This window comes from Felis catus, chromosome A2 (assembly GCF_018350175.1).
Source record: "Felis catus isolate Fca126 chromosome A2, F.catus_Fca126_mat1.0, whole genome shotgun sequence".
Taxonomy (NCBI): Eukaryota; Metazoa; Chordata; class Mammalia; order Carnivora; family Felidae; genus Felis; species Felis catus.
The window spans coordinates 70,963,286-70,976,581 of NC_058369.1; the positions used below are offsets into that span (position 1 = coordinate 70,963,286).

Below are 13,296 nucleotides of genomic sequence, written 5' to 3' on the forward strand. Positions count from 1 at the left end.
GTGAAGGAGAGTGGGAGGTACAGAGTTCCAGTCACAGAATGAATAGGTCACAAGAATAAAAGGCACAACCCAGGGAACATAGTTAATGGCACTGTCATAGCATTGTATAGTGACAGATGGTAGTGACACTCATGGTGAGCACAGCATAACCAACAGACTTATCCAATCACTATGCTGTACACCTGGAACTAATATAACATCTTGTAGCAACTATACTTCAATTAAAATAAATAAATAAAAATAAAAGGGAAACAAATGTTTAAAAAATTCTATTTCTCTGAATCTTGTGCCACTTAGATTTTTTTTCTATAATTACAGGTTTTATTTGGCACTTTATTTCAATCAAATAGGATAGATTAGAAGAGTGTACTACCTGCAGGTAATAAGGGTAAAGTATTGTTTTTTTTCTTAATTTTTTAAATGTTTATTATATATTTTTAAAAGAGAGGAAGAGACACAGAATGAGCAGAGGAAGGCAGAGAGAGAGGGAGACACAGAATCTGAAGCAGGCTTCAGGCTCTGAGCTGTCAGCACAGAACCTGATGTGGGGCTTGAACTCATGAACAATGAAATCATGACCTGAGCCGTAGTCGGACGCTTGACCGACTGAGCCACTCAGGCGCCCCAGGGTAAAGTGTTGTTTTGAGGAACTTGTATTTCAGACAGACAGACATGCACACACACACACACACACACACAGAGAAGTAGATACACATGTATTGGGTTGTGACGTATGTAAAAGGTATTTCTTTCTGTGGCCTATGATTAAAAAGTTTGCAAATCAGTGCTCTAGATATACCTTCCATACCTTCTGACCTTCCAGCTATAATTACATTTATTAAAATCTCTATTACTTTGCTTAAATCCTTCCCAGTCTCAACACATTCTCAACAGACTGTGTAGCTTCTGAGTCCACATGGATGACCTGTTTAATGCCCTAACATGCTAGCTCCTTGACCTCAACCTTAGTGACTGTCCCACCTGTCTTATACTGAAGTTTATCAGGCACTGTAAAATTACATCCTAGAAACCATTATTCTCAAAGTCCTCTTTCCTAACCCTCCTATAGTTTTGGGGAGGCAAGGGCTTGGATTGATGTAAAGGTTTTATTTAGCCTGGGCTATGATTCAGGTTTGGTTGCATCAGTATTTGGCATTCTCATCTGGGCAGTCAGTTGTCTGTAGAGGGGAGATCTGCAGACAAAGCAGCTCCAGACCACCTCTCCTCCCAGTGTGGGCAGTGTGCATTGAGCTCACATTCTCTGGGAAGTCCTGGGTCATCCTGTGTCTGCTTGACTCTCCTGCCAGCCTCTGGGCCCTTCCCCGCCCCAACTCATTGCAGATGTTGCTTCCACCCACCTCAGGGCCTCCTGCCACCTGCCATGTCACCTGGCCAGGTCTTTCCAAACTACCATTCTTAGAAGTCAGAAGTTACTTCTTTCTCTTCACACATTGGTGACACTTTTTAGGTTTTTGGATCTTCAGAAAATGCACAAGGAAGACTAGTTAGGGGTTACTATCCAGGGGGTCATTTTAACCGTCCTCCCAGGAGTATCTCAGCCTTTGCTTCTTCTTCCTGGTCCAGGGTGAAGTCCCTGCCTCCCCAAAGAATCCTCTCTGGGGTTTGTGGAATAGCAGACTTTTTAGGGATGCCTCGGCCCTGATGTGAAGAGCCTAACGATAAGCCCAACATCCACCTCATAAGCTGTTTGTGTAGGTGAATAGAATTAATGCACAATTCAAAGCTGCTCAAAGCAAATACGTAATTAGACTCAATCTGTGATCCCCAAATGACAAAAGCAATTCCTATTTCCATTTCCTAAAGAACAAAACTGAGACTCCTCAGCAGGGGCTTCTCTCTGTGATTCACCAAACTATCTCTCTCAACCTTATCCCTTATGAGTATCACTTAGGACATTCTGTCCTCCATGCTGGCCCAGCACTCCTTCCTGAACACATGCTGGCCACCTCCCACCCCCAGGCCTTGCTCAAGCTGCTGCTTCAGCCTAGAGTTCCCCTCCACCCATTCCTTGGCCTTCAATGCTCACCTAACTACCAGCTTCTTTGTGGCATCTCCTCCTACCAGCTCAGCTGGGATTATTAGGTCTGTGTTCTACATCCTCATAGCATCTTGTTTTTATCTTCCCTTCTCAGTGCCCCTTGGATTCCACCTTGTGTTGTAATTTATTACTACTGGGCTGCCCTCTTTCCTAGACTATAAGCTCCTCTGGGAAGGTAGGTGGTTGTATCTTAGTCCCTCCTTGGGGCGGAGGCTATCATCAAATGGTGACTCAACACATTCTCCAAAATAAGAACAGAATGTTTCCAAATAACCTTGTCTTTCAAATCTTTCATTAAACTAGACAAATGGGAATCTTGCCTTTTTAGCATTATTTTCTTGCCAGATTTAATTCAGTAGGTTCAGCCATCAGCAGAACCATGCAAATGAGCACTGAGGGGCTGCTGAGCAAGTGGGTGAAGCCAGGGCTGAAAATTGTGCCAAGGCTTTTGGCTGTTATTAACCAGCTGGGCATGAGCTCTGTTTCCTGGGTCTCCTGATGCTCACTGGCATCAGGTGACTTGTCTTCAGGACTTTAGAAGGTGTGGGAGATCTGGATGCAAATCATAGTTCAGTAAATCCTTCCATTGGGATTTAGCAATGGTATCTGGGAAGTCATGTGGAAATAGAGCTGAATGAAATGTGAATCTCCTTTTATAATTAGAAAGTATCATAGAAGAAAGCAATATGGATCAATCTTTTCTTTTGTTGTTGAGTAGGATTTATTACTGTAGTACCTATACAGAAGCATGTCTTTAGTGCTCTTTATTTCAGGGCAGGAAAAGGCTGCCCAGAGTGGATTATGAAGGACCCAGGAAGTGTAGGGATTAAAACTCACAGTGTAGGAAATTCATCTGTTAAACTGCCGGGATCTTTAGTGTCTCCTTTTTTGCATTTATCCCACAATAATCTCCTTGACAGCTTGCTATATAGAAGTCTCTCTAGAGGCCTGTGATACATACAGTCTTGTCCTCACATGGTTTAAAACATAGTAGGATAGGGGCACCTGGGTGGCTCGGTTGGTTAAGTGTCTGACTTCAGCTCAGGTCATGATCTTGCGGTTCGTGAGTTTGAGCCCCATGCTGAGCTCTGTGCTGACAGCTTGGAGCCTGCAGCCTGCTTCCGATTCCATGTCTCTCTCTCTGTCCTCCCCCACTTGCTCCCTGTCTCTCTGTCTCTCTCAAGAATAAACATTAGGAAAACATAGTAGGAAAAATGTGACACGTACATGCATAACTATCCTACAGAGTATCAAGTGACATGCTGGAGGAGTACAGATACGGCGTTGGAAGGGTTATATTTTGGGCTTCCAGCCTCTCCTCCCACCCTCACCAGGTGAGACATTCCTCCTTAAATTAAACTGGGCTGTGTACAGATTGGAAAGCTTCCCACAACTCACACACGGACCATGACATTATTGCCCAAACACCATCAATAGTCCAAAAATAACTAAGAATACGGTCTAAATTCACATCCCAGAGACTCTTCATTGGCACCTTTCATCAGTAACTCGTAACAAACTGTAGGTGGCAGGGAATTCTATCCTAAAGGATCATCATCCAAACTTAATAACAAAGTATACTTGGTGGGTTTCCTGAAGGCTGGCAGGAGCCCGTACCTGGGGAGAGACGTAATCTTCCCCCACTTCTCTATGCAGAAACGCCGAAGCCCATTGCTTCCTCGAAGGGCTGCGAAGCCTTCGTAGGGCACGCTTGACGTTCCCGTGACGAACTGAAGTAATCTCAGTCTCTGCTCATTATTGAAGCGCTCCACGGCGGCCCAGAACCAGCGGATCACAAGATGCCCGTCATGATAACCTGAATGGGGCAGAAGGAGGAAGGGAGGATGTGCAGAGAGGAGGAGGAAGGGAGAGAGGCGAAACACGCAGCAGGTGCAATGGGGACCGACTAGCTGCTGCTGGCCTGCCGATTTCTCTGACGGCCTTCACACAAGTCTAAGACCATCTGTGTAGCTAGGTCAAATTTTATAACAAAAGCAGATTTAGAAAGTAGCCATTTTATTAAAAGATTTTATGCTCTGAGGGGTGTCCTCAGAGATGTCTGCTTTCTATGTAAACAATTGGGACCACACTAGTCATTATCCTGCCTCATATAAATGAGACAAGGAGTGGCTAGATATCCTTGGGACCCTAAGAGACAAAACCCTCTATGAACATAATATTTCACTGTATTTTCTCTGTTCTGAGGTCTTAGCTCTTGGTAACTGTATACCGTGGGACAGTCTAAGACTTAAGAAGGACGGAAGGTAAACGACAAGCATAGAGAACAGAAGATGCTGGAATCTCCAGTGGCCATTAGTGATTAGTGCTCCCGGAACAGCTGCTCTCAGGCCATTTGGGCCCATGGAAGAGGTATTGAGCCGCTGTCACTATACAGTTGGGAGAGCAAGCTTGGGTCACCTGATTCAGGTAAATGATTCACCACCCCTGCAAATGCAAGAGGCACTCCAAGATGGGAGAGATGTACGTCAGCCGGGGTAGAAAGAGGGAAGTGAGGTGTACGTGAGCGCAGGAAGGCTTTGTGGGAGTGGAGAACAGGAGAAACGGAGAACAAGAATGAGGAAGAAATATGCAGGGAATTGCAAGCTGACTAGTGCAGAGAGGGGTCTCAGGGAAACTGGCTGAGGGCCATAGAGGGCCGTAGCAGCCAGGCAGAGACACTGGGACTCGACTCCTTGGTTTTCCCCTGTCATGCCAAGAAGTGCCCAGTGGTCCCACACAGGCTTCTCATGGCTGAGTACACTGGGGAGACGAGGGAGGCTGAGATGGCAGGCCCAGCTTTCTGCCTATGGCTCCGACTGAGGTTTCTCTGTCATATTTTACACAAAGAAATGGTTTTGAGCCTTAAAAACAAAACACTTTCAAAAGTAATACGGAGTTTGTTTTGTGGATAAGGAAATGGCTTGGTGAAAATGTCTCAAGAAGACTAGTTTGGCAGCGTGAAAGCCAGTAGTTAGGAGAAGTTTAGGGTTTGGAGAGACAACAGAACCAGGTTGTGGCGAACTGAGACAGAGGGGAAGAGGACTGCAGTTCCAGCCGGAGCGGAGACGCTTCCTTGCCAGCATGTAACCTAGCTCAGGAGCTGGTCTCTGGGTGGCCATCTTGGTCATGCATCTACATGCAGTTAGGCCAGAGATTACAGTAATGGGGATCACCTGAAGGAACATTCAGGATGGAAGTCACTGGAAGGCTTGTTAGGAGAACCTAATCTGCGTTGAAGGCCAAATCGAAGTAAGGCCAAATTTTATTCACCCTTTAAGAAGTTCTGAAATATATATCATATATATAGCTATAACATGGCATATTATCTTATATTTATAACTATACATGGAATATAAATATAAAAGGAATATTATTCAACCACAAAAAGGAATGAAGCAGCGAAACACACCTTGAAGGAGAATGCCTAATGAAAGAAACCAGATCCCAAAGACCACATATTGTATGACTCTGTATGAAATATCCAGTATAGGTAAATCTACAGAGACAGAACGCAGAGTGACGGCTCTCAGATAGGGGAAGCAACTGCCGAATGAGTCCGGGGTTTCCTTTCGGGGTGAGGGCAATGTTTTGGAACCAGCGAGAGGTGATGGTTGCACAACATTGTGAATGTACCAAATACCACCGCACTGTTCACTTTAAAATGGTTAATGTTACGATCTGTCAATTTCACTTCAATATAACATGTTTTAAAAAGTGGTGCCCTGTGTCTGTGCTGGCCCCGCCGGCTCACCTCCCCGGTACTCTGTGTTATTCCGCCAGTCATTCAGGTCGATTTCCGCAGTGCCCGCTATCACCAGCTCCAGCTCCCTGGCGTCGAACACAGAGACAAGCCTCGAGTCTACCACCTGAAATACAGATTAGGCTTCAGGTACAACCACAATGAAAGGTTTTGTTCACTTATTATTACTTCTGTGGGTTAAGCTGGGAAGCTGATCATCATTTACAACTTTTATTTTCTCTTTAAAACAATTTTTTTACCATTTATTTATTTTTCAGAGAGAGAGAGAGAGAGAGAGAGAGAGAGAGGGGAGGGGCAGAGAGCGAGAGGGAGACACAGAATCTGAAGCAGGCTCCAGGCTCCCAGCTGTCCGCATAGAGCCTGATGTGGGGCTTAAACCCACACACAGAGATCATGACGTGAGCCAAAGTCAGTTGCTTAACCGACTGAGCCACCCAGGCTCCCCTACAACTTTTTAAAAAATGTACTATCATGTTCAAGTTCAAAATCGTGACTTACACATTTTGACACACAACCCATTCACGAGCTGTGAACTCAAAAAAGGTCCCAGGGTTTTCACTCCCTCTGATGCTCCCTCTCAGAATGATGTTATGGGCAAACCTGACTTGACTTTCTCTAGTCACATTTAAGTTCCAAGTGTCCTTGCATTTTAAAGGCAAAAATCCAAACACTGTGAGGTGACTTGATGTTAGTATTATCACTTCACTTAAAAGGTATCCTCTCTTCCACATAAACCTATGACTTGTTTCCTAGGAATGGGCATTCTATATTAAAACAACTGTATTTTCCTTCCTTTCTCCCCTCTCTTCCTTCCTCCCTCTAAAGAGGGAAGACCTCCTTTGTGAGGGCGCTAAGCTCTGACTTTACACCTTATTGCCAAATGTGTCAGACACAACTGAACACCTGAGGTCAGTCGGTGCCTCCTCTAATCAAAGTAGAGATGGACAAGCCAGTGAGCCATGTTGTTGTCCATCATGGCAGGGAAAGAAAACTTTCCAAGACTCGAGCCTTGAGAAAGCATTTACAGTGTCTTGTTTCTTAATTGCAAAAGTTTAAGGGTGTCGACGTTTGGAGCATAGGAAGCTGGAAGCTGTCCCTGTCCTCTTGATTTACCACCTCAGTATGGATTACGTGGCACCGAGTGACACTACAACAAAAGAGAAATCTACCAAGAGTGGACAATGCCCTCGAATGCCTTCGCCTCACTTATTTTTATTTCACCGAATGAAAGGAAACACACACGCACAGCTCTTGACAGGAGATAACAAAAGTTTTCCTATCTGGCACACTGGGGCCACAACAATATCTTTGTGAGAGCATTTTTCACCTACCGTAAGAGTTTCGTTTCCCAGAGAACTCTGACACCTTCATCTACCCCAAGGGTGTCCTCTTTGCCCTCTGGTGACGGGAGCTGAGCCCTTTGCCCGCCTTGGTTCTTCTCCGTTTTCCCCACAAGCCACCCTCCTCACCTCATAGAAGCCCCGCACCAGGGCCTCGGTCTGCTGCACCACACCGCGCTCCACCCGCCACTTCACCATCCTCTCGATGTACTCCTTCTTGTTCTTCTCCGTCACCTGCGTGTTGGCTCCTCCAGATTTCAACTCCCTTTCCGTTACCTTGTGGGGAAACAGAGAGACTGTGATGCTTGTCAACTCAGTGGATCGTGCAGTGGCTCACATCAATTCTAGGAGGATGAACTATTTACAAAAAGTCTTCTTCAACGTGGCTTCCGCATTATTGCCTCCTTAGTTCTTGTTCGTTTCCTGGAAGCTACTAAAAAAAGCTCTGCGTGTTCTAAGATGATACTGATGCACCTTACTGCAGTTTTTGTTTTATAAAGAGGAAACATGTTTCTTTAACTCAAGAGGCATAATGGAAATAAAAGAAAAGTGCTCCTGGTTGTCCCAGGGGAACAGATGGACCAGAATGTCCTTATACCATAATCACACATTCAATTTCCCCAAATCCCAATTAGATCAAATTCTCAACAGCCACCAGCCTCCCCACCTGAAGCAGATCATTGGCAGAAAAATAGCAGATAATGAGAAGATGGTTTTTACATCCCAGTGTAATAGTGGCTGAAGAATGACAGACTGAGAAAGGAAACAGAATGACAATGCCACTTAACGGGGTGACACTTGTTTGTTAGGACAAACGAGTCTTTTGAAAGGCAAGAGGGTGGGTAACATATTAGACATTTTTTTTTTTTATCAGAAAGCTTTGGTGTTTGGAGGGGGTCATCTTAAATTCACTTAAGAGGCTCACCTCATGTCTCAAAGCTATAAGACATGTAAGGCATACCTCTACTTAGTCATTGGCTTAATAAACATAGATATGTATATTTGCACTCATTGACACAGCTACCTGAACAAATAGTCCACAAAAGTCTGACAGTTATTTTTTTCTCCAGCACTTAGGTGATTAATGCTAATCACAAAATACTGGCCGATTATAACATCCTAGTTGCCACTAATTCTCCACATTCCTTGGAACCTCTGATTTTTAGCTGCCCAGTAAAAGACTTTATTTCCTAACCTCACTTGCAGCTGGGTGCGCCCTGTAACTAAATTCTGGCCAATACTCTGTAAGCGGGAATGTTGTATGGCACTTTCAGGAACCCCCTGAAAGGGAGGGGTTGTTGCTCCTTTGTCCTGATGCCTCAGGCAGGAACATGATGGTTCGGGAACTATTAGCATCTGGGCCATAAGTGCAGATGCCCTTGGTAGGTGTTGCAGCCTTGGGCTGCCTGCCTCTACACTTTTCTGTGAGGGAAGAATAAACTGTTAGTTTCAGCTGGGTCATTTTGGGTTTCTTCTCTGGCAGCTGACTCTAATCCTAACTAACACACCCAGGAAACGCCCATCATGTCTTTCACCTGCATCTATCTGTCTGCTCCGCAGTGTCTCATAACTTGCCAAAAGAAGGGCTGTAACTTGGTTTCCTAAAACCCAAGTCATAGTTCTTAGTGACCTCATTTGAAGAGGAACGAGACACCCATTTACAGAGATATGAGTTATTCTAGACCTATGGCACATCCTCTTTGGGAGCATCTTAAACTTTTCTGGGTTGTTCCTATGCCACATACCCGTGAAGGATGGCCCTTTGTTTTTTAGATATTATTTTTTCCTTCTAATTTTATATATTCAGTTGTTTGTGGTTTACCTCATTTTTTTAAGTAGGTAATATGCATCCATGGAATAACATTCAAGTGGCATAAAAGGCCATAAATGAAAAGCAAGCTTCTTTCTCATTTCATCTCCCAGCCATACAATCTCCCCACCTGGAGAAAAATTGCCCTTACTTCTCTTCCAGGAAGATTCTATGTATTTATCAGAGAATATGTATATATCATCTCTTTTTGCTCACAAACAGTAGCATATTATATACACTGTTCATCACCATACTTTTCACTTAAAAATGTAAGAATTGTTTTATACCAATTTAGAATTGACTTATTCTATTTTTGTTATAATACCCTATTTATTGTTTATGATTTACATGTAAGTTGATGGGCTGGGATGTCTTGCATTTTTTAACCACACATCCCACTAGCTCACTATTCTATTGTGTGGATGTATCATAATTTATTTAACCAATGCTCCGTTGCTGGACATTTATATTGTTTCAGATCTTTTTCAAGTATCAACAATGCTGCAGTGAAGATCTTGATACATTACTCATTTGAATTAGGTGTGAATAAATATATTAGCAGGACAAATTTCTAGACATGGGTGCTGAGTCAAGGGCAGGTGCATTTATTTTCTTATTTTTCTTAGTTTAATTATTTTAATTTTTATTTAAATTCCAGTTAGTTAGGGGCACCTGGGTGGCTCAGTCGGTTAAGCGTCCGATTTTGGCTCAGGTCATGATCTTATGGTTTGTGAGTTTGAGCCTGCATCGGGCTCTGAGCTGACAGCTGGGAGCCTGGAGCCTGCTTCGGATTCTGTGTCTCCTTCTCTCTCTGCCCCTCCCCAACTTGTGCTCTGTCTCTCTATGTCTCTCAAAAAATAAATAAATGTAAAAAAATTTTTTTTAAAATTCCAGTTGGTTAACATACAGTGTAATATTAGTTTCAAGTGTAGAATTCAGTGATTCACCACTTACATACAACACCTGGTGGGGGTGTGGGTAGGTCCATTTAGAATGAGGGTAGCTATCCCAAAGGTGCCCTTCATAGAGAGTAAACCAAACTTCTATCTACACTCCCATACAGCGTGTCTGTTCTCTACACCATCTCCAAAACAGAATACTGTTAAACTTTCTGACTCAAGATAATCTCATAAGAGAAAATGGCATTTCACTATGCTTTAATTTACATTTTTACAACTTGTGAATGAGATCGAGTATTTCCTCATATTTCCGTTTCTGGGAACCATTTATTTTTTGCTAATTTTCTATTGTGTTGTTGGCCATTTCTTATTGATCTGTGGGATCTCTTCCAATGTTGAAAGAATAGGTTTTTGTCTGTGTAATACATTACAGCGTATTCGATATTATGCCATGTTTACTTTGCTTATGTTGTATCGTGGCCACATAGAATTAAAACAATAATTTTAGTTTGCTATGTCAATCTCTGCTTTTATGACTTTGAAAGTTGGGTCATATCTACAGGAGCATTCCTTACTGGAAGATTAAAAATAAAAATCTTGGCATTTTCGTCTTTTTATTTATTTATTTTTAACAGTTAGCTTTCTGATCCAGGTGGAATTAATTTTGGTGTAATGAGTTAGGTTAGGAGTGTAACTTAAACTTTAAGATGACTACCCATTTGTCTTAATAAAACTTTCTAAATGATTGAGTTTGTTTTGCAAATTTACCTTCTACTACAGGACAGATATAAAGAATGAACTAAAAGAAGTCACACACAGGGAACAGTGTATTTTATACTTTCATCTAGTACAAGGTAGGACAGTCATGTGAATCGTATATTCTTTTTTTTTTAAAGATTTTATTTTTTAAGTAATCTCTACACCCAAAGCGATGCTTGGATTTACAACCCTGAGATCCAGTGTTGCATACTCCACTGACTGAGCCAACCAGGTGCCCAATGAATCATATATTCTTGAACATATTTACGTGTACCCTTTATAGTTATAAGGAGAAATAATTTTTTTTCTCAAATATGGAAGAGGGTATTATTCAGAATACCTGAGTGTCCTTTACACAAAGGAAATTCAACAGAATGCTGACCTGTCCAAAATTTATGATTATGGTATGGTGCTGCAGAGGTCAGTGGGTACCTCTCACACAGATTCAGCACACTGTTCACATTCATCAAGATACTTATAGAGCCTATCAACTCAATTCTCACAATGACCCATTTCAAATTATCATGTGTCAGAGGCTTTTGAAATCTCTTGTAAGTGACTCAGGCTATGGTTAACCTGATAAAACTGTAACCCAGAAGATTCAAAGGTATATATACTGGCGGGAATAAAAATGCAAAGCTTTGGGGCGCCTGGGTGGCTCGGTCGGTTAAGCATCCGACTTCGGCTCAGGTCATGATCTCATGGTCCGTGGGTTCGAGCCCCGCGTCGGGCTCTGTGCTGACAGCTCAGAGCCTGGAGCCTGTTTCAGATTCTGTGTCTCCCTCTCTGTCTGCCCCTCCCCTGTTCATGCTCTGTCTTTCTCTGTCTCAAACATAAATAAACGTTAAAATTAAAAAAAAAATGCAAAGCTTTATCTTATTAATAGTATTGAGATACATGCAGTTTGGAGGAGCAAACATCTAGATGCTAGTGATAAAAAAAAGTATTTTTGTAGTTGCGCAGATAACAGAAATACCTTACAAGTGTATTTCACACTTCAAAAAATGTTTTCTGATCCATTATCACATTTGATTTTCAAAAAACTCTCTAAAGCAGATCCATGTCATAACAAGGAAAAGAAAGAAGACAAGGAAGTAGTCCTCAAAGAATTGTATTTTAAATGGATGAGATTCTTTGTTTTCTAGATTAAAAAAAAAAAATCCCATTACTTTACGATCCAGCAATCCCACTCGTCAGTATCTATCCCAAAGAATTGAAAGCAAGAACTTGAACAGGTAAATGTATACCTATGTTCACAGCAGCATTATTTACAATGGCCAAAATGTGGAAGCAACCCAAGGGTCCATCAACAGATAAATGGGTAAATAAAATACGGTATATACATATAGCAGAATATTATCCGGCCCTAAAAAGTAAGGAAATCCTGTCACATGCTGTAATGTGGATAAACCTGGAGGACATTGTATTAAGTGAAATAAGCCAGTCACACGAAGACATATACTCTATGACTCCATTTATGTGAGGTATCTAGAGCAGCCAAATCCACGGTAAGAGAAAGTAGAATGGTGGTTTCAAGGGATTGGGGAGAAGGAAAAATGAGGAATAATTGTTTAATGGCTATAGCTTCAGTTTTGCCAAATGAACAAGTACTAGAGATTATACAGCAGTGTGAATATACTTCACAGGTTTGAACTGTAGACATAAAAATGGTTAAGGTGGTAAATTTTGTGTTATGTGAATCTTCCACAATAAAAAAACAAATGGTCTTTTCCAAGCACCACATCTCACAAACCTGTCCAAAAACTTCTTCGTTAACAGTGAAAGTGAGGTCTAGGATATCTGTGATGTTGTTGTCCTTCATCCATTGCAAACTCTGGTGAAATTCCTCATCCAGATATTCCAGATCACTTAAATCACAGGGCCTGGATGCATCCCAAGGGTGAAAGGTAAACAGATTGTTAAACAAACGGCTGCCCAGACCTGGCTAAAACAATATACACTGAGTCTAACAATTTGATACTTTTGAATACATTGATGAATCTTTCCATTCATTCAATGCTTTTTTTTTTGTTTTTGCGAATGACAGTAATAAACATGGGATAGTTACTGATTCAGGAACTCTTGATGGCAATTGGATAAAAGTTTTTTTAAAACATTTAAAAATAACTAAGTTTTAGATCAATTCTACTTAGTAGTGTAATGCAAAGTTTGTAATGTTACTGTAATTATTTATATAAACTGATTCATATCCTTTATATGATGTTATAATTGTCTACTCCTATGCTTACATAAAAACTCCAAATGCCTTTTTATTGTACTAGAAGGTTTATGTGATATCTGAGCATTCAGGAAAGTGAACAAACAGGAATGGTTAGGACAAAACAGGGACAAAGGGTCAGTGGTGCCAGGGAGGTCAGCGACTGTTGTCCCATAGGCAGGGCTGCGGACCATGGCCTGCAATACACTTACAGTCTCAGGAGTGCCTTATAGAAGGGCCTTGTGAAGAAGGCATCAAGAAGGTACTGATGGATCAAAGCCAGGCCTAGGATCCGACCACTAAACCTGAACCTGGAACACAGATAAGGCAGAGCAATTTAAGGCCAGGTAGAAATTTACACTGTTAAAAATTTCAATTTGTATTTGTGTTTATGTATTTCTTGATAATACTCATTGTAAGTTGTTTAAGGAATTTGCCAATTAATGACACA

General features: G+C 41.9%; 1 protein-coding gene across 7 annotated transcripts in view; it reads right to left on the reverse strand.

Annotated features, from left to right (window-relative positions):
- Positions 1-13,296, reverse strand: part of HECW1 (HECT, C2 and WW domain containing E3 ubiquitin protein ligase 1) — a 421,784-nt gene that overhangs the window by 9,188 nt on the left and 399,300 nt on the right. For all 7 annotated transcript variants that reach the window (XM_019825270.3, XM_045052189.1, XM_006929092.5 and 4 more), the window contains 5 exons: positions 13,058-13,156; positions 12,381-12,510; positions 7,289-7,435; positions 5,811-5,925; positions 3,677-3,875 (listed from right to left, as the gene is read on the reverse strand). In XM_019825270.3, coding sequence (XP_019680829.2) covers positions 3,677-3,875; positions 5,811-5,925; positions 7,289-7,435; positions 12,381-12,510; positions 13,058-13,156 — 690 coding nt within the window. The remainder of the gene's footprint in view (positions 1-3,676; positions 3,876-5,810; positions 5,926-7,288; positions 7,436-12,380; positions 12,511-13,057; positions 13,157-13,296) is intronic.